The following is an 18320-nucleotide window of genomic DNA, read 5'->3' as shown; positions in this document are numbered from 1 at the left end:
CTAGTAAAGTCATGCTCAAAATTCTCCAAGTCAGGCTTCAGCAATATGTGAACGGTGAACTTCCAGGTGTTCAGGCTGGTTTTAGAAAAGGCAGAGGAAACAGAGATCAAATTGCCAACATGTGCTGGATCATCAAAAAAGCAAGAGAGTTCCAGAAATACATCTATTTCTGCTTTATTGACTATGCCAAAGCCTTTCACTGTGTGGATCACAATAAACTGTGGAAAATTCTGAAAGAGATGGGAATACCAGACCACCTGACCTGCCTCTTGAGAAACCTGTATGCAGGTCAGGAAGCAACAGTTAGAACTGGGCATGGAACAACAGACTGGTTCCAAATAGGAAAAGGAGAATGTCAAGGCTGTATATTGTCACCTTGCTTATTTAACTTATATGCAGAGTACATCATGAGAAACGCTTGGCTGGAAGAAGCACAAGCTGGAATTAAGATTGCCGGGAGAAATATCAATAACCTCAGATATGCAGATGACACCACCCTTATGGCAGAAAGTGAAGAGGAACTCAAAAGCCTCTTGAGGAAAGTGAAAGAGGAGAGTGAAAAAGTTGGCTTGAAGCTCAACATTCAGAAAACTAAGATCATGGCATCCGGTCCCATCACTTCATAGGAAATAGATTGGGAAACAGTGGAAACAGTGTCAGACTTTATTTTTTGGGGCTCCAAAATCACTGCGGATGCTGATTGCAGCCATGAAATTAAAAGATGCTTACTCCTTGGAAGGAAAGTTATGACCAACCTAGATAGCATATTAAAAAGCAGAGACATTATTTTGCCAACAAAAGTCTGCATAGTCAAGGCTATGGTTTTTCCTGTGGTCATGTATGGATGTGAGAGTTGGACTGTGAAGAAAGCTGATCACCGAAGAACTGATGCTTTTGAACTGTGGTGTTGAAGACTCTTGAGAGTCCCTTGGACTGCAAGGAGATCCAACCAGTCCGTTCTAAAGGAGATCAGTCCTGGGTGTTCACTGGAAGGACTGATGCTAAAGCTGAAACTCCAATACTTTGGCCACCTCATGCGACGAGTTGACTCACTGGAAAAGACTCTGATGCTGGGAGGGATTGGGGGCAGGAGGAGAAGGGGACGACAGAGCATGAGACGGCTGGATGGCATCACCGACTCTGTGGACATGAGTTTGAGTGAACTCCGGAAATTGGTGTCGGACAGGGAGGCCTGGTGTGCTGTGATTCATGGGGTCGCAAAGAGTCGGACACAACTGAGCGACTGAACTGAACTGAACAGAAACAAGCTCTGCTAAACCTAAGATAAAGAGGAGTTTCATGGTAGGAAATGGTGCACTGACAGGCTTGAAAGGAAGAATGAAGAAGTCATTGGCTTGGAACAGATATGACTTAGGCAGATGCAGAAAGTTCTGGTAGCAGGAATCCCTCAACTATCCTACAAACTTGAATAAATAGGCTTTAAGCTTTTTATTTTTTTCTTGCTTAAGGACCAAAATTTTAAGAGGGAGAATTCAGTGGACTGAACTTAGATCACATATCCACTTGTTGGCTGAATGGGGGCATCTAACTTTAGGACTCAGCAAAATTATCCACAACTGGGTAATTTCCCAGAATAAACCAGATGCTCTTGAAGAAATGCGTGCTGTGTGGCCACAACCTTGACAAATGTTCACTCTGTCCTTTTAGTCCTCCTGGTGGGATATGTTTTGCAGTCCCTTTTTGCAAAGGGGAGGGTCAGGCCCACTGAACTTCATGTGCAAGGTCTTTCACAGGATGCGGGGGCAACAGGGATGAGTGAAAAAAAAACCCCAGGCCAACTAGACTGCAGAAAATAATAACTTCAAGGGAAGTGCTCCTTGCCTTTAACTTGGATAATCCCAAAGTTTATTGAGTTCATAGAAGTGCAATTCACAGGGTGATATCCATGTGGCATTCTCTGGGGGAAAGACTTAAGAATTTAATGGGTCCTTTTCACCTCCAATTTCTCCTGTTCCTGCCCAGGGTGATGAATGCGATGATGGCTTTGATGACAGCCCCACTGAATCCCCAGGGATCTGTAATCTTGTGATGGCACCCTGGGATGATTTGTTTTCTCCCAGGCCCCTGTGCATTTCTACAGGCACCAACTAAGCACCCAGGAAAGCTTTCTGTGAATCTGTCAGAAGTACTGCTGGGCCTTGCTGGGCCTTTTCTAGTTTGAATTTCTCACGGTGATCGATTTCCGGTGGTTTTTATCCTCTTTGGTTCTTTCTTTAAAAACAACAACAACAATTCTAGATGATGACCTCATTTCTTTGACTCTGTTTGGATGAGCTTCTATCACTAAGTTTCTGTGGCTTTTCTTTTGAGGAATATGTGGAGAGATTGGCTCAGGAAAGAATGGAAATGAATCCCTAAAGACATATGGAACCTGCTTTTGATAGACTGGGTCATAGGAATGGGGTCAACAAGCAAGCTTCTTCTAACGATCGATGTGATAATAACACAGACAACACTGGATGTCTTTAAAGGGGATTATTAAACACAGAATATTTAACCATGGAACAACCTTTGAATTGCATAGAAATGGATAGAAAAGGAGCCCCTTAATCTGTCTGTGTTTTACTTCTTTCTTGTGCCCTAATGGTCAGTCCTAACATTTCCTGTTTCCTTACTATGTGCTAGGTGTTTTCATAAGTGCTTTATATATGTTAGCTCATGGAAGTGTAACTAAGCAGGACCCTATGGGGCCTTCTGGCAACAGAGCCCATTATGTCCTTCATCTGCCTCCTATTGGTGGAAAACTTTAACCTCCTAGGCTTTCCTTGAGTTCCAAAGAGTACATTTAACCAGATGTGTGAGAAAATGCAGAAAGAAAGGAAAACATTCAAACAAGACAAAATAATAATAGTGTAGCCATTAAATGAAATCAAGGACATTTATTTCCTCCTCAAAGGCTACAGATAATATTCTGAGCCATATCCTTGGAGTTATTTTGCAGATACTGAAACCCCCACCAGGTAGAAGAAATTAACTATATGATGCCCATGGGCATGTAGACCCCAGACTGGTGGGAACCAGAAGGTTGATGGTATTGACTCCCAGTTACCTTACTACCAACCAAGCAGAAGAATGTCCATGAGCTGACCACATATGTCACTACCCTCCTCTCTCACCTTGTCCTTAAAAACCTTTCTCTGCAAGTCTTCAGGGAGTACCTTTCGAGCACTAACTACCTGGACTCCTTGCTTGGTGCCCTGCGATAAATGCTGTACTGTCCTTCACCGTGACCTGGTGTCAATAGAGTGGCTTTACTGCACGCAGGCAAGGGGACCCAAGTTTGAGTCCACTAGTATTTTGTCAGTAACAAAAGCTAGGCCTTATTTTCCCAATTTTCAGATGAGGAAACCGAAGCTAAGAGAGTATCAGTAACTCTGCCCAAGGTGAAAGAGCAAAAAAAATGGAGGGGGCGCCTGGACTGAAACGAGAGCACCTCCCTCTAGAGCCCCGTCTTCTTCCACCATACTAAAATATATGGCTGAGGAAGAAGGGTCATGTTATACATCTCCTGCCCTTGGGATCTGGCACTTAGCAGATACTTCTGCAGCCTCAAATCCTGCACTTCTCCTTCTGGGGCCACTCTCTTCAATCATGATCTTCTTATATTTCAAGCTCCTTTTCTCAAGGCCTCAAACATGCACTTCCTCCTGATTGAAATGCTCTCCACTCCTTCTTTTCCTCTCTAACGCTGGCTGATTTCCACTCATTGCTCAGTGAGTGTTACATCTCTCAACCTCCAATGTGAGGTTGTCCCCTATTAACACTCTCATAGGGTCATGTACTTTCCTGTCAGCCTATTTATTACAGTAATGATTTGCTAAATGTCTGTCTCCTCTACCAATCTCTACACTCCAGAAGATCAGAAACCGTGTCTCTCTAGTTACTGACCTGTCCCCACCATCTAATTCTGCCTGACCCAAAGTTAGCAGCCAGGAATTATTTGTGGATTAAGTAGATGCCCATTGTCTGTTTGCCAAATAGATGAAAGCTTTGGAGAAAGCAGGGGAATCAAGGATAAGGCTTAGGAGGACAACTCCACTGTTTCAGGAGTTTATACTGTTATATCTTATCACTTCATGGGAAATAGATGGAAAAACAGTGGAAACAGTGTCAGACTTTATTTTTTTGGGCTCCAAAATCACTGCAGATGCTGATTGCAGCCAGGAAATTAAAAGATGCTTGCTCCTTGGAAGGAAAGTTATGACCAACCTTGATAGTATATTAAAAAGCAGAGACATTACGTTGCCAACCAAGGTCCGTGTAGTCAAGGCAATGGTTTTTCTCGTGGTCATGTATGGATGTGAGAGTTGGACTGTGAAGAAAGCTGATCGCAGAAGAATCAATGCTTTTGAACTGTGGTGTTGGAGAAGACTCTTGAGAGTCCCTTATACTGCAAGGAGATCCAACCAGTCCATTCTAAAGGAGATCAATCCTGGGTGTTCATTGGAAGGACTGATGCTAAAGCTGAAACTGCAATACTTTGGCCACCTCATGCGACGAGTTGACTCACTGGAAAAGACTCTGATGCTGGGAAAGGTTGGGGGCGGGAGGAGAAGGGGACGACGGAGAATGAGATGGCTGGATGGCATCACCGACTCTGTGGACATGAGTTTGAGTGTACTCCGGGAGTTGGTGATGGACAGGGAGGCCTGGTGTGCTGTGATTCATGGGGTCGCGGAGAGTCGGACACGACTGAGCGACTGAACTGAACTGAACTGAACCTTATATGCAGGGGATGATATTCACATCACACAAGGAGTGATCAGAACTTACTGTTGGTCTTGGTGCTGGAACACTGGTCCAAGAGACCTCCTGCTGTTCTGGGTGTTAACCTATTAGTGACTGGTTCTAGTGTAGTGTGGGGATTACTCAGAGAAGGCCTGGGGTGCTTGGGAAAGAGGGAGAGGCACTCTGGGAACTCCTGGCTGTGATAAACATTTATCAACCTTGCTAGAAGTGTTTCAATAGTCTAACAACGAACATAACTGTACTGATATAACTACACATATCTGGGCCATGAGTAATCACTTGAAAATAACCCAACAGGGATTTCGGATGAAGCACCAACTTCTGAGTTGGTTATCTAGAGGCATGACAATCATTTGTATGGTATGAGTCATGCGCCCAGGATCACAGCATTGGAAAAGATACACATTTAATGTGGAGTTGGGTCATGACTGTTGTTTTGAAAGGAGACTCTGGTGGGGCTCAACTGTAACGAGAGGCAGGAGAAATGAGCTGCACAGCAACTTTTTTTGAACGTCTTATTTTACTAGTTTGATGCCTTAAGAAGTCAAAGATGCTTAACTTCTTCCTTCATCAGCGTTTCTTTGATTGCGCCCTGTGGCCTGCAGTAGGTTTCCTGACCAGAACCCATGCCCCCTGGCCCTAGGAGCGTGGAGTCTCAACCACTGGACTACCTGGGAGTCCCTTCTTTAGCATTTGTGGTGTTGCTACTCAGTCACTAGAAATGGGCTTACTAAATGGTGAAGCCAAATGCGCGGAGCCTGGAAATGCAAGGTTGAGAGTCATGTGTGATGGCAAAGGCTTTGTTTTCTTCACAAGGCTGGTAGAGTCTAATCTTCAGTGTCAAGGGGTCTGAGGCCACGTGGCATGGCTGAATTTTGCATATTTGAGAGCAGTGGTGGAGGCAGGAAGCTGAGCGCAGATGGAAAGAAATTTTCTCTGGAGATCCTTGAGCTTTCTTTAACCCTAAGTGTAGCCTGCGGAGGTACGAGCTCTTTTGCCTGCATCATGGCATCGCTTTTGCTGGCTCTGATGCAAAGGTTAGTCTGAGGGCTAGATGTCCCAGAGGCACGGGCTGCCCTCATGGGATCCGACGACGCTTGCTCACTTACCTTTCCTCTCCCTCTCCGACTTTTCCTTTCTTCTCCCCTTTCAATCATTTCCCTGCCTTACATCTCGAACTTGCGAGTGGCAAACAGAACAGGATTTGCTACTGACTCCTGGGTCACTTGTTTCATGGGTTATTTCAGGTCAAATCCTATTAAAGTAAATGTCTCCACTGTGGGGAAATCTCTGTGAATAACCAAATAGGGCATCTAATCCTCAAGTAAGGGCCAGCTTTTTGCAAGCAGGATTTGATAGCAGGGTTTAGAAAGAGCTCAGGTGGACTTTGTTCCCAGCAATAAGGCAAACTGCTGCTGCTGCTGCTATCACTTCAGTCGTGTCCGACTCTGTGTGACCCCCATAGACGGAAGCCCACCAGGCTCCCCCTTCCCTGGGATTCTCCAGGCAAGAACACTGGAGTGGGTTGCCATTTCCTTCTCCAATGTGTGAAAGGGAAAAGTGAAAGTGAAGTCGCTCAGTCGTGTCTGACCCCTAGCGACCCCACGGACTGCAGCCCACCAGGCTCTTCCATCCATGGGGTTCTCTAGGCAAGAGTACTGGAGTGGCTTGCCATTGCCTTCTCCTAAGGCAAACTACATGACCTAAAAACCTTCCCTTGGTAAAACACCTATAAATGTTTTATAAAATATAACAAACATCTTTTTAAATGCATAGCTGAACTCACAAAAATGTAAGGAAAATTCCCAACGGGTTCCAAAACAAAGAGAAAATCAAAATCAGAGTAATAGGTGTGAACTGAAATTGGGGCTGCTCGGATGTGTAGGAGTATGTGTGTGTGTGTGTGTGATCTTTGTAATCAGATGATCTGGGTTTAATGTGCCCTGTCTTTGGGATGATGGGGGTGGATTTGGATCTTTCCAAGGCCTTAACAAAGCTAAGTCCCTTAAAGGGTAAGTATATCCTTCCAGCAAAGGGAGATGTGAGACCTGACTGCTTGTTTTAGCCTGAACTCTGGTTGGGGAAAATAAAACTCTTTGGAAAGACTCTTCCTATTGTCATATATGTTTAGTAATTAACTTTACACTATCGTTTAGGACTTTGACTTCCAGGCACAATAATTAATATAAAAGTGAACCAGTTTTGCCTTTAACCCTGGAGTGCCTGACACAAGAGAATAAAAACATCTTGGGGAGGACACATCTTCAACCTGAACAAAATGGGAGTGTCACAGATAAAAGCCTGGATGAACATAACCTTTGTGGGCTTCCCAGGTGGCGCTAGTGGTAAAGAACCTGCCTGCCAATGCAAGAGACATGTGAGATGAAGGTTTGATCCCCAGGTTTGGGAAGATCCCCTGGAGGAGGGCGTGGTGACCCACTCCAGTACTCTTGTCTGGAGAATCCTACGAACAAAGGAATACAGCCTGGTGGGCTGTATTCCCTACGTCACAGAGTCAGACACGACTGAAGTGTCTTAGCATGCACACACAAACATAAGCTTCAAATCCAGAATTACCAAATACAAAGCTTCTGTGACTCAGATTGCAGATTCAGGAAAATAAGAAAAATTTTATTTATTTGTTTATGTCTGTGCTGGGTCTTAACTGTTGTGCACGGGCTTTCCCTAGTTGTGGGGAGAGGGGGCTATTCTTCGTGTGGTGCCTGGGCTTCTCATTGCAGTGGATTCTCTTGTTGCAGAGCATGGACTCCAGGCAGGTGGGCTTCAGTAGTTGTGGCTCATGGGCATAGTTGCCCTGTGGCATGTGGGGCCTTGTAGGACCAGGGATTGAACCCATGACCCCTGCATTGGCAGGCAGATTTCCTGCCAATTCTTTACCATTGGACTACTACAGGAGCCCCATAAATAATTTTAATATAAGCATACCTCAAATATTGCATGCAACATACTAAAACTACAATATTAATCATTGTTTATCTAAAACTTAAAGTTAACTGGAAGTCAAAATGAAGACTACGGACTACATGATTCCAGCTGTATGATATTCTGGAATGGGCAAAACTACAGAGACAATAAAATGGTCAGTAGTTGCCAGGGGTTAGGAGGAAGAAGGGATGAATAGGAAAAATACGGAGAAGTTTTAGGATATTGTCCTAAATGATACCAATGATGATACCGGTACTACTCTGTATGATAACATAATAGTGGATACATTTCATTAAACATTTGTCCAAGTCTATAGAATGTATAACACCAAGAGTGAACCTTAATGTAAATATGGATTTTGTGTGATGATGATGTGTTAATGTAAATTCATAAATTATAACAAATGAATCACTCTGGTTGGAAACTCTCACTTGGAAATGTTGATGGTGGAGGAGGTTATGTATATGTAGGGCAGGGGGTATATGGGAAATCTCTGTACCATCTCCTCAATTTTGCTACACACTTAAAATTCCTCTGAAAAAGAAAGTTTGGGGTTTTTTTCAAGAACCAAATAGAACTTTTGGAAATAAAAATAAAGTCAAGACAAATACAACAAAACTCCAGGGATGAATAAAATAGTTGCTTAGACACTATTGGACAGAGAACTAGTGAACTGGAAGAGCGATCTGAGGGAATTAGTTAGAGGGCAGCATAGAAAGATTAAGAGATAAAACATATGTAAGAGAACTTGGGCCATGGAAAATGGTCCTACACATGCCCAATAATATTTCTAGAAGGAAGGAACAGAAAAAATAAAAAAAAGATAAAATATTTCAGAGATAAATATTGAGAGATAATGACTGAAAAATTTTTAAGATTGATAAAAAAGGGTTCATTAGACTTAAAAAAAACACACCATGCTCCTATCAGGAATAAACGATCTATATCCAAATACATATAATGAATTACAGGACATCCGGGACAAAGAGAAGATCTTAAAATAAACCAGTTAGAAAAGACTAACATTTTAAAAAGAGGGGGAAAAAAGGCAGGAAGACAAAAGGAAAAAGTTTAACCTGCTCTTTGGAACTGGACAGATCTAACTTTAAGCCACAGTTCCACCCCTTCAAGACATGTGGGAAATTTGCTTTTTTGAGTCTTCGCTACCACACCTGTAAATATTTGATCCATGGTTATCATTGCTAATTCCATAACAACCTGAAAGTTGTTATAACAGAAAGTCTTGCCTGTTAGCACTTGTTCAGCAAAAAGGAGTTATTAATACTACTGACACAAGTAATAATAATTTCTCTATGATATGAATTTTTACAATATATAATATGAATTTCTACCTTCCCATGAATCCAATCTCAGATGACTAATATTTAATTGTATGTCATCCTGCAGAAAAAAGATGGCATCTCTGCTGTATTAAAAGCTTAAACCACCATCATGGGACTCCCTCAACCCTCCAAGACAAACTATAAAGATCAAGCCTCCCTACAGTCTAGTCAGCAAGACATCTTCAGAAATACAACGAAAATCCCCCTTTTTGTAGCTTTCTTTTCTTCAAGACTTCCTTAAAATAAAAAACAAACACAGGGCAACTTGTAAGACTTCTTTGGCTCCCCTACCCCAGACTAGTTTACCTGGTCCCACAGCACTTTCCTCTGGAAAGATTGAAGGCAGGAGGAGAAAGGGACAATGGAGGATGAAATGGTTGGATGGCATCACTGACTCAATGGACATGAGTTTGAGCAAGCTCCAGGAGATGGTGAAGGACAGGGAAACCTGGTGTGCTGCAGTCCATGATGTCGCAAAGAGATGGACGCAACTGAGCAAAACCATTGATCCCATTGTTTCTGCTGAACTGTTTTCCATCCTCCCCACTAAACTCTAAGCTCCTTAGAGGCAGGTTCCTTACCTATCTTGCTCATCATTGATGCCACAGAACTTAGCACATGACCTGAGACTTTTAAGGAGTCTTCAGGTAGAGAGAAGAAACTAGAAGTTAGGGGTCAAATTCATTTGTACATAAAAACACAGCATTTTCTAGAATTGAAAGGGATGCTAGAGAACATCTAGCCTTCCCCATTGTTTTTCCAGATGAGGAAAATGAGTCCATCAATTGGTGTGAAAACCCAGGTCTATTGAATTATGGAAATTAGACCCCGGTGCAGTTTTGCCAGTTCCCAGATGATACTGCTTACATTCTGTCATGTTGCCTTCAGGATCATGGCTGGGTAAGTGAAAGAAACCAGACAAAAAGAACAAATATGTATGATTCCAGTTACATGAAATACCAAGAATAAGCAAGTTTGCAGAGATAGAAAGTAGATTAGAAGTTACCAGAGGCTGGTAGAAAGGAGGAATGGGGATATACGGCTTAATGATGACAGAGCTTTTGTTTGGGCTGATAAAAAAGTTTTAGAAATAGATAGTGGTATGGTTGTACCACGTTGATAGTATATCACTGACTGTACACACTTAAAAATGATTAAAATGGCAAATTTTATGATGTGTGTAATTTATCAAAACTAAAAAGATGAAGAGGATCATGGCTACAGTCCGCCCCCACTCTCCCTGCTTCTCTAGGCCAGTTATAGGCTGGAGACAAAGACTTTAACAAGCATTGAAAAAAATTATTAAGGGGAAGGTGTAAACAGGCAGAGACAAATGCATGACGTAGGGCCATCAAATTAAAAGTGACACTTCTCTATTATTAACCCACAATTTCTCAGCAAAGTAAAATCTGTGAGCTGATACTGGAAAAAGGCCAGTTTCATAAGCTATTTAATTTTTTCTGGATAGAGTGTAAAATAACTGTTAAAGCCATAAAGGATACCATATGGCATCAAAGAAGGGAGGAAAAAAAAAACTTTTTTGTTGTCGCTGTTATTCAATGAACAATTAGTTCTCTATTCTCCCCCCAAATTAAGGTGCCATTAAGAGAAAAAATTCAAAAATATCAAGAAGACATAGCCAGAATGGAAAGAAAGTTGAAAAGATAAATAAAATGAGCATTCCTTTAGCTATATTTGGAGGAGTCCTGCAGAGAAAAAAATTCCAGCTAGGCAGCATTGAGACATAGTTTATTAATGCAGTTTCCCCCACAGCAGGACACAGAAAGAGAAATTGGTAAAACAGTCACATTAAAAAATTATGACTCTTACATCTGATCTTTATGAATACACAGAAAAGAAACCGTCCTCTTGAGTCGTCCTTGGGCCATGTTGAAGCAGAGATGCAAAGAATTTTTTTCCCTTCCAAAGCCTCACAACATTTGCACACATGGTAGGAACAAACTGAAAGCTATATTCCAACCACATTTAGGGGATTTTAAAGGTGTTTATGAAAAGACCCTAGGTGAGATTTTGAGCAGTTCTTCCAGTTACGTTTTGCAATATACTACAGTCTTTTGTTTTTAGAAAATGTACAAAATTGAAATCTGCCTGGATTCCCTTCGGGGAAAAATTACAGTAGGTGGTGAACTGGTTATAAATGGAACTTCCCTAAACCTTGGAGGTGGAAAGGAGCTTGAAAAGTGCAAAGTGTTAGTTGCTCAGTTGTGTCTGACTCTTTGTGACCCAATGGACTGTAGCCCCCTAGGCTCCTCTGTCCAAGGGATTCTCCAGGCAAGAATACCGGAGTGGGTTGCCATTCCCTTCTCCAGGGGATCTTCCTGACCCAGGGACTGAACCCAGGTCTCCTGCATTGCAGGAAGACTTTATTGTCTGAGCCACCAGGGAAGCTGGAAAGGAGCTTACCAACCACCTAATCCAGTGTTTTGCCTAGGATAGACTATACTGCACTGATGAGTTATTAAATCAGTTTAGAGGGTCAGGACTAGCATTGGGAGTAGAGGAAGAGGAGGAATAGAATAAAATTGAATTGAACCTAAAAGTGTGTTGTATAGACTGTTTTGTGACAGTTTTGTTTCAATTGTGTGTTTGTGTGCGTGTGTGTATGCATTCGCGTGCATCCTGGGTTACAACATAAAGTGTGTCTTACTTGGCATGATCCAGAGCAATTGGGTAGCTCAGAAGGTGCACAGTTCCACGGTTTACTGCTCCCTAGGGCTGATGAGCCATTTGAGAAATAGAATCACAGCCTCCCTGTGAAAAAGAGGGGGTTGCATATGACAACACATACAAGGGCATGTTATGTTGTTAGTCGCTCAGTTGTATCTGACTCTTTGTGACCCCTGGACTGTAGTCCGCCAGGCTCCTCTGTCCATGTGATTTTCCAGGTAAGAATACTGGAGTGGGTTGCCATTTGGTTCTGGTGAGAAACACTGTGAAGTTGCCAATCTAATCTAACACCCCTTGTTCCAGGTAAGATACCTGGAGTCAGAGGGGAAATGACTTTCCCAAGTCCATGACTCATAAACAGCCCTCCTCTCTGGCTTACAATGTCCTTTCCATTTGACTTTAATGATCAAAGCATTCTTGGAGGTGGGTGTCAATTCTTGCCCTGTGGTTTCCATGCCACTTTGGCAGCTGACATTCTATTCCTTCCTGGAGAAATTCCTGTGCTTTTGGATCAGTTGGACTCCCCTCTCCTTTCATGCTCCTGCCAACCTTGCACACCCAGGATCAGTGGTTCTGTAGGGTGGGGCAGGTGTGTGGAGGGATAAATAATCTGTGCCCAGGCTTGGATGATGCATGGCAATTGGGTAGCTCGGAAGGTGCACAGTTCCACAGCTTACTGCTCCCTGGGGCTGACGAGCCATTTGAGAAATAGAAGCACAGCCTCCCTGTGAAAAAGAGGTGGTTGCTGCCGACAACTCATACAAGAGTATTCTCAGAAAGGAGGCGACCAGCTGACAACTGTGGGCTCTAGGTAACTCCTGCCAGACTCTTGCACTCTGGCTGGTCTCCCTGAACCAAAATAGAAGCATGTAGAAAGTGTTCTGTGACTGCAGATACAGTGGGATTATGAAAGAGGATCCTGTCTGGGACTCAAAATGCCTCTGCTTTTGACTTAGAGAAGAAAACTATCTACTCCATGAATAAGCAAACATTTATATTACATTTACTCTGTGCCAGGCACTGTTCCGAGAATATTACAAATATTTACTCATTTAATCCAAATAATCAACCTCTAGGCCTTAAGAGGACTCTCCTAGCTGCAGTCCTAGGCAGAAGGTGGAGAAGTGTTGAGAGGTGTTAAAATAATTTGTTTTTCTTCAGGATCCGAAGACAGAAGGGCAAGCACTCTTAATAGAGTTTAGAACTATGTCATTGACAAAGTGCATTAATCAACAGTCAGATCCAGAGAGTAAAGGTCAATTGCCTACTTTCTCTTGGCAGAAGGAATTGGGAGGAGGATTGTTCTTCTTGCAAAGATTCATCACTTTTTGATGCTTTCCAGAAGTGGTGATGGATTTTCAATGAGCCATCTACTCTTGAAAAAAATCACCCTCATATATTTGCGGTGCAGCTGCCTTTGGTGCAAGGGGTCTCCTTGGGTCCTGAAACCACCCACTCAAGCTCATATAGAAATCAAACCTGTGCCCCTGGCCATAGGATCCAGTGCTTTGCTCAGGATTGTATGCTAGGAGAGGGTTCTCAATCATTTAAAAATTAGTTTATTATTAATTTCAAAAACTGGACCTGTACTCAGAAACTTCTAAATTTGACTTTGATAATGAAAATTAGTAGAAATTTACTTAAGTGTAAGAAAGCAAGAGTTTTGTTTTTTTAAAGAGCAATAGGAAGTGAGATTTTTTTAAAGTACCTCTATGTATCCTTATGTTTTCTATGTTAACATTTAAATCCCACAATACTGATTGAATCTCCGTTTCATAGATGAGAGAACTAAATTAAATGACTTGCTGAAAGTAAAGAGGTGAGGGACAGAATTCAGAATTTAATCTGCCTGCAGAACTCATTACTCTTTTACATCATGCTACAGCCTGAAAGTTGTTTTTTTTTCATCTGAAAAATGATTTGGTCCTAGCAGCATTCACTGACCATGACAAAATGTTAATTGATCTTTTCATGTCACAGCCTACCGATTATCCACAAGGAATAGCAACAGTTAAAACCTCTTCTCTGTAATTAAGTTTTGGTTCCCTTAACAACTCCACCATGTAATTAAACTTATTTCTCAAACAGGCAGAAATGGTTCACTAAAGAATCTGAGAAGAACCATTTAAATTACGCTTAGTTTCTTGCTCTGGGTTAACCATGGTCAAGTCTGGGCTTGGAACTGAAGTTCAGGAGGAATGCGGAGAATGCTGCTGGCCCAGAGTGTACCAGTGCTGAAGTTAAATGGGAGTCAGGGTGTATTTCCTGCGCATCTGTGAAACTTCTAACCTCGCTCTGCCCATGGTTTTTCTCCACGAACATGTCGGGTGAACATGTAGACTACTGAATATTTATCCTTTTGTCGGAGCAGCCTCTATTGATTTGGGCAGCAAATCTCACACAATTATTAATCATCAGAAATGGAAAATGTTTCTTTTTGAAAGATGTAACTATCAGAGTTTTCACATTAACAATGTCTTGAAAAAGATTTCCCATTATCACTACTGTCTGCGGCTGTATTGTGAAAATATTTGGCTTACACCACAAAGTTTATGGACTGTTTGTCTTAGCAGAGGCACTGAAACATAAGATGGCATTAAATGGTTAAATTACATGCTGTGTTGTAATGCACAGTGAGATGGGAAACCTAGAGATTTAATACCATCATGAGTCTATAAAACCCCAGGTTTACAAATGCAAGTCAAATAAAAATCTATTAAAGTAGCCAAAAGTTGCTTTGAGTTAGAGGTCGTTAAATAAAAAGAAGATAACAGGCAAGATCATTTGGACTCACATGTCAAATAAAATGCCAAGATAAAACAACAATGGGCCATTAAAAAGATACATTAATAAACTGCCTCCCTCTCCTCTCCCCTATGGGTCAAAAGGAAGCTTAAGAAAATACAAAGATGTTTTCTAAATTTGAAATCTCCAAGAAGTTAAGGGTCCACGTGCCATATACAAAGTACTACACACTTTCCTGGTCTGACAATGGCTGCTCCGAGGGGACCATGCAGTCAGTACCTGGGGGGGTAGGATGGGGAGGAGGGCTGGTGGGGGGTATTGACCAGTACAATCTCCTAAGAGAGCCGGATGAGTCCAGATGTTGGAGAGTATGATCTCCTGGATGCAATGGAATTTATGCTGGGAGATTAAAGAGAAGAATTAATTTATGACTTTCTCTACCTGTTTGCAACATGTGCTCAACTTATTATCGGTACACATTGAGATGCGCGGTAATTACAATGCTGAAAATCGGGTGCAACATGACCACGGTAGTTAAGCTTAAGAGGGGTGGGCATTTGTCATATTTCAGTCTGCACATCTGGTTCTATCATATTGCCAAATGATTAATATAGGACTTTATTACAGTGAAATCCTTTTATATCAAAGTTTTATTTGCCAGGAAATAGAATAATTTCCTTCCATGTCTTTGTCCACCATCCCCCACGTTCTCTGCTGAACTCTGAAATTTCCAGCATTAGGATTCATTTGAGTGAGCAGGACAGGGAATCTGCTGTTGCCTTTGTTCAGCTCTCTTAAGTTCTGTGGTCACAGCTAGGATATACATGTGTCCTTTGTTGTAAAAGCACATCCACAAGGGAGAAACCCTAAAGCTTATTAAAAAACTAGGTAGGATGTCAGGTACCTCCAATAGTTAAAACCACAGGAATTAAATTCTAAATTTTAAACTCCCTTTTATTGAAATATAAGTTTGTTTAGTATATTTACACCATACTTTATGCACATATATACATAGAAGGCAAATTCTGTCAAATAAAAAAAAGTTTTTCTTAATAAAAAATTAAAATAAAAACAAAGTAAAGTGCATAAAACGGATTTTTTTTCCTTCTGGTGAACATCCTCATTGTCAAAATTTTGGCCGATTGGGATGGGGGAGGGATTAGAAATTCATTCTTTGACTCGGTGCACACAGGCAGTCCTGCATTTGTAGCCTTCAGGCCAAGGCGACAAGCTGTTAAGGAACAAGTCAGACAAACCGCCAGGGTCTGCAGGACTCCCCCCTTTCTGTAGGTCCTGCTCCCTTTGTCCTATCGGAGCGGTTCCCCAGCTCTTAACAGTGACCTCACCATCACGGAGCCGGAACAAAGGGAGAACACAGGAAGGGGGCTCCACCAGCCAATGTCAGAGCCCTGCTCCGGGGCCACCAGCGCGGCGATCGGTAGGAAACTGCAGAATTAGCTCAATGGCTCCAATAGAAGTTTTCCTTTTTCGGGCAAGGGGCGGCTGGAGGGGTTGCCAAGGAAGGGGCTGTATCTCCTACCGAGACGGCCACCCGGGGGCCAAACTCCGGCAGCAGCCAGTTTCTTTGGATGCAAACTCCGTGCTGGCACAGGAAAGAATCCTTTTATAGGCTGGGTGAGCTCATCCTCCCAGAACTTTGAAAGGAAACAGCTTGGGACTGCGAGAAAGGGGCAGGTGGGTGAAGCGGGAGTTTTCGGTCGCCTTCGCGCTCGGGTCACCGGCTGGGCGTTGGCCGGCTGGTCCCCAGGAGGTGGCAGAGGCGACGGCCCTTCCCCCCCACCATCCATCCCCCAGCCAGGGGTCTCACACGCTCGCTTCCTCCGGGTAATGCTAAGTCCCGGGTCGGCGGCCGTACTTAGCCTTACAGTGCAAAATGTGCTTGGCAAGGAAGTCGAGGCGGCGCTGCAGCAGCTGAGCGTGGGGGTCGGCGAGTGCGGCCAGCTCCGGGAAGCGAGGCTCGTGATGCTGGTAGAGGCGCAGGAGCCGGGCGGCCGCGTCCTGGCCTCGGTGTAGCTCCAGGACGCGCCGCGCCGTCCGCTCTCGGAACACGCACACCGACTGCAGCAGCGGCTCGTTATACTTGTCCCACATGCCCGCCACCCGGTAACCGTGCACCAAGCCCGCCTCGTTGTCCAGAAAGACCAGCGCCCCGCCGGGGCCGCGGTGCAGGTTGCTGGTGGCGCGGTGCATGACCCGCGGGTCCCACTGCAGGCTGAAGAGGTTGCTGACTAGCCGGTCGAAGTTGGCCGTCAGGTAGTCGAAGAGGATCAAGTCGGTCCATTGCACCAGGTCCACCAGCTCCGCCCGGCTCCGGTTGGCCAGCTCACCCCCGGCGGCGCGCAGGGGCCGCAGACGGCCGTCCTCCGAGCGCCAGGGCGCGGGCACCACTACGTCGGTGAGGTTAGGCAGCCAGCGAGTCAGGCTTACCACGCTGCCCTCGGTCCAGTGCGCGGCACGAAGCTCCTCCTGCACCTGAGCCCACTGCGCGCCCCGAGCCTCCACCCGGGCCAGTGCCAGCGGCGGCACGTGGCGTTGGAGGCCCAGCAAGCGCGCCAGGTAGTAGGACAGGGCCTCGCCCTGGATCTGCTCCGGGTTGATGCCGTAACGCACGCAGGCACGGGTGCCGTCGGCGAAGCGGGCCAGCCGGTTGGAGCTGCGCCCGCAGCCCCCGCGATCCAGGGCCACCACCCGGGCGCGGCGCGCCGCCTCCAGCCACGTCGCCGCCTGGGCCTCCGAGAAGCCCCGGGGCACCTGCTCCTCCAGGCCGCGGCTCCAGAAGACGCCCCCGTGCACCGCAGCGCGTTCCTCCGGCCGGGGCCGCCCGGTTGGCACGTGCCGCCTGCGCTCACCCGGGGGCTGCCCGGGCGGGCGGTCCGCGCCTGCCGCCAAGGTGAGCAGCGCCCGGAAAGTTTTCAGGGAGCCGCCGCGGGCGTCCCGCGCCAGGGGCGGGGGCAGAGGAAAGCGAGGCGCGGGCTCCCGGCTGCCGCTCCGGGCCAGGTGCCGCGGGAGTCGGTCTTCGGGCGGCCCGGAGGTGGGTAGCTCCGTCCTCGGCGGCAGGAGCCCGCCCCACAGCGCCAACAGCGAGCCCAGCGCCAGCAGCCAGAGCCCGGCGGTGGCGGCGGCGCCCCGCATCCTCCTGCCCGTGCTCCGCGGCCGCGCCGGGGCCGCCGCCGCTTCAAGCCGAGCCCCGGCACCCGGGTCCCGGTGGCGAGGCGGGCCCGGCAGCGCGTTGGCTCCGGGGCTCCGGGCGCCTCAGCTCCATCGCGGCTGCGGGGCTCTGCCCAGCGCTCCGCCCGGCACTGAGAACTCGCCTGGCTGCCGCTTCCCAGCTGCTTTTGTATTTCGCTGTGAGACCCTCCGGCGGGCGCGATTCACAGGCGCCCGGACCACGTGGGAGCAAGGGCGGGGGAATCCCCCTCCCCCTCCGCCGCTCCCCGCCCCCCACCCTCCGCCCCCTTCCCCGCCTCTTCCCCTTAAAGCGGCGATGGCTCCTTCCAAGCGGGAGAAGCGGCCCCACACTCAGTCTGGGATTTAGGGGCCGGGAGCTGGAAGCCCGGCTGCAGGCGCCCGCGCGGGGGCGTGGGAGCAGGCGGCACGGAGCTGGAGTCGTGCGGGGTGGGAACGGCGCGCCGATGGCTCTCACGGGGTTGGAGTGGGCGCGGAGTCCCTCCTGCAAAGTTCAGACTAACCCCCAACCGAGCTCCGGGCGCCGCCCGGCGTGGATGGGGGCGGCTCTTCTTGCCTTGTCCGTTTCCAATAGTGTGATTCACCCTGCCTTATGTAAATCCCCGGGGAGCTCTCCGAGCC

The 18320-nt window shown here is 45.9% G+C and overlaps 1 protein-coding gene across 1 annotated transcript; it reads right to left on the bottom strand.

Moving 5' to 3' along the window:
* Positions 1-10807: 10807 nt before the first annotated feature.
* FJX1 (four-jointed box kinase 1) lies at positions 10808-17763 on the bottom strand. The gene has a single exon (XM_055422438.2). It carries the CDS (start codon positions 17643-17645, stop codon positions 16344-16346), a length of 1302 nt encoding a protein of 433 aa, XP_055278413.2. The 5' UTR covers positions 17646-17763; the 3' UTR covers positions 10808-16343.
* Positions 17764-18320: the final 557 nt, after the last annotated feature.

This window comes from Moschus berezovskii, chromosome 14 (genome assembly GCF_049115385.1).
Source record: "Moschus berezovskii isolate FMDL1 chromosome 14, NW_MosBer_1.0, whole genome shotgun sequence".
NCBI lineage: Eukaryota > Metazoa > Chordata > Mammalia > Artiodactyla > Moschidae > Moschus > Moschus berezovskii.
This window is presented reverse-complemented; position numbering and strand designations above follow the sequence as displayed.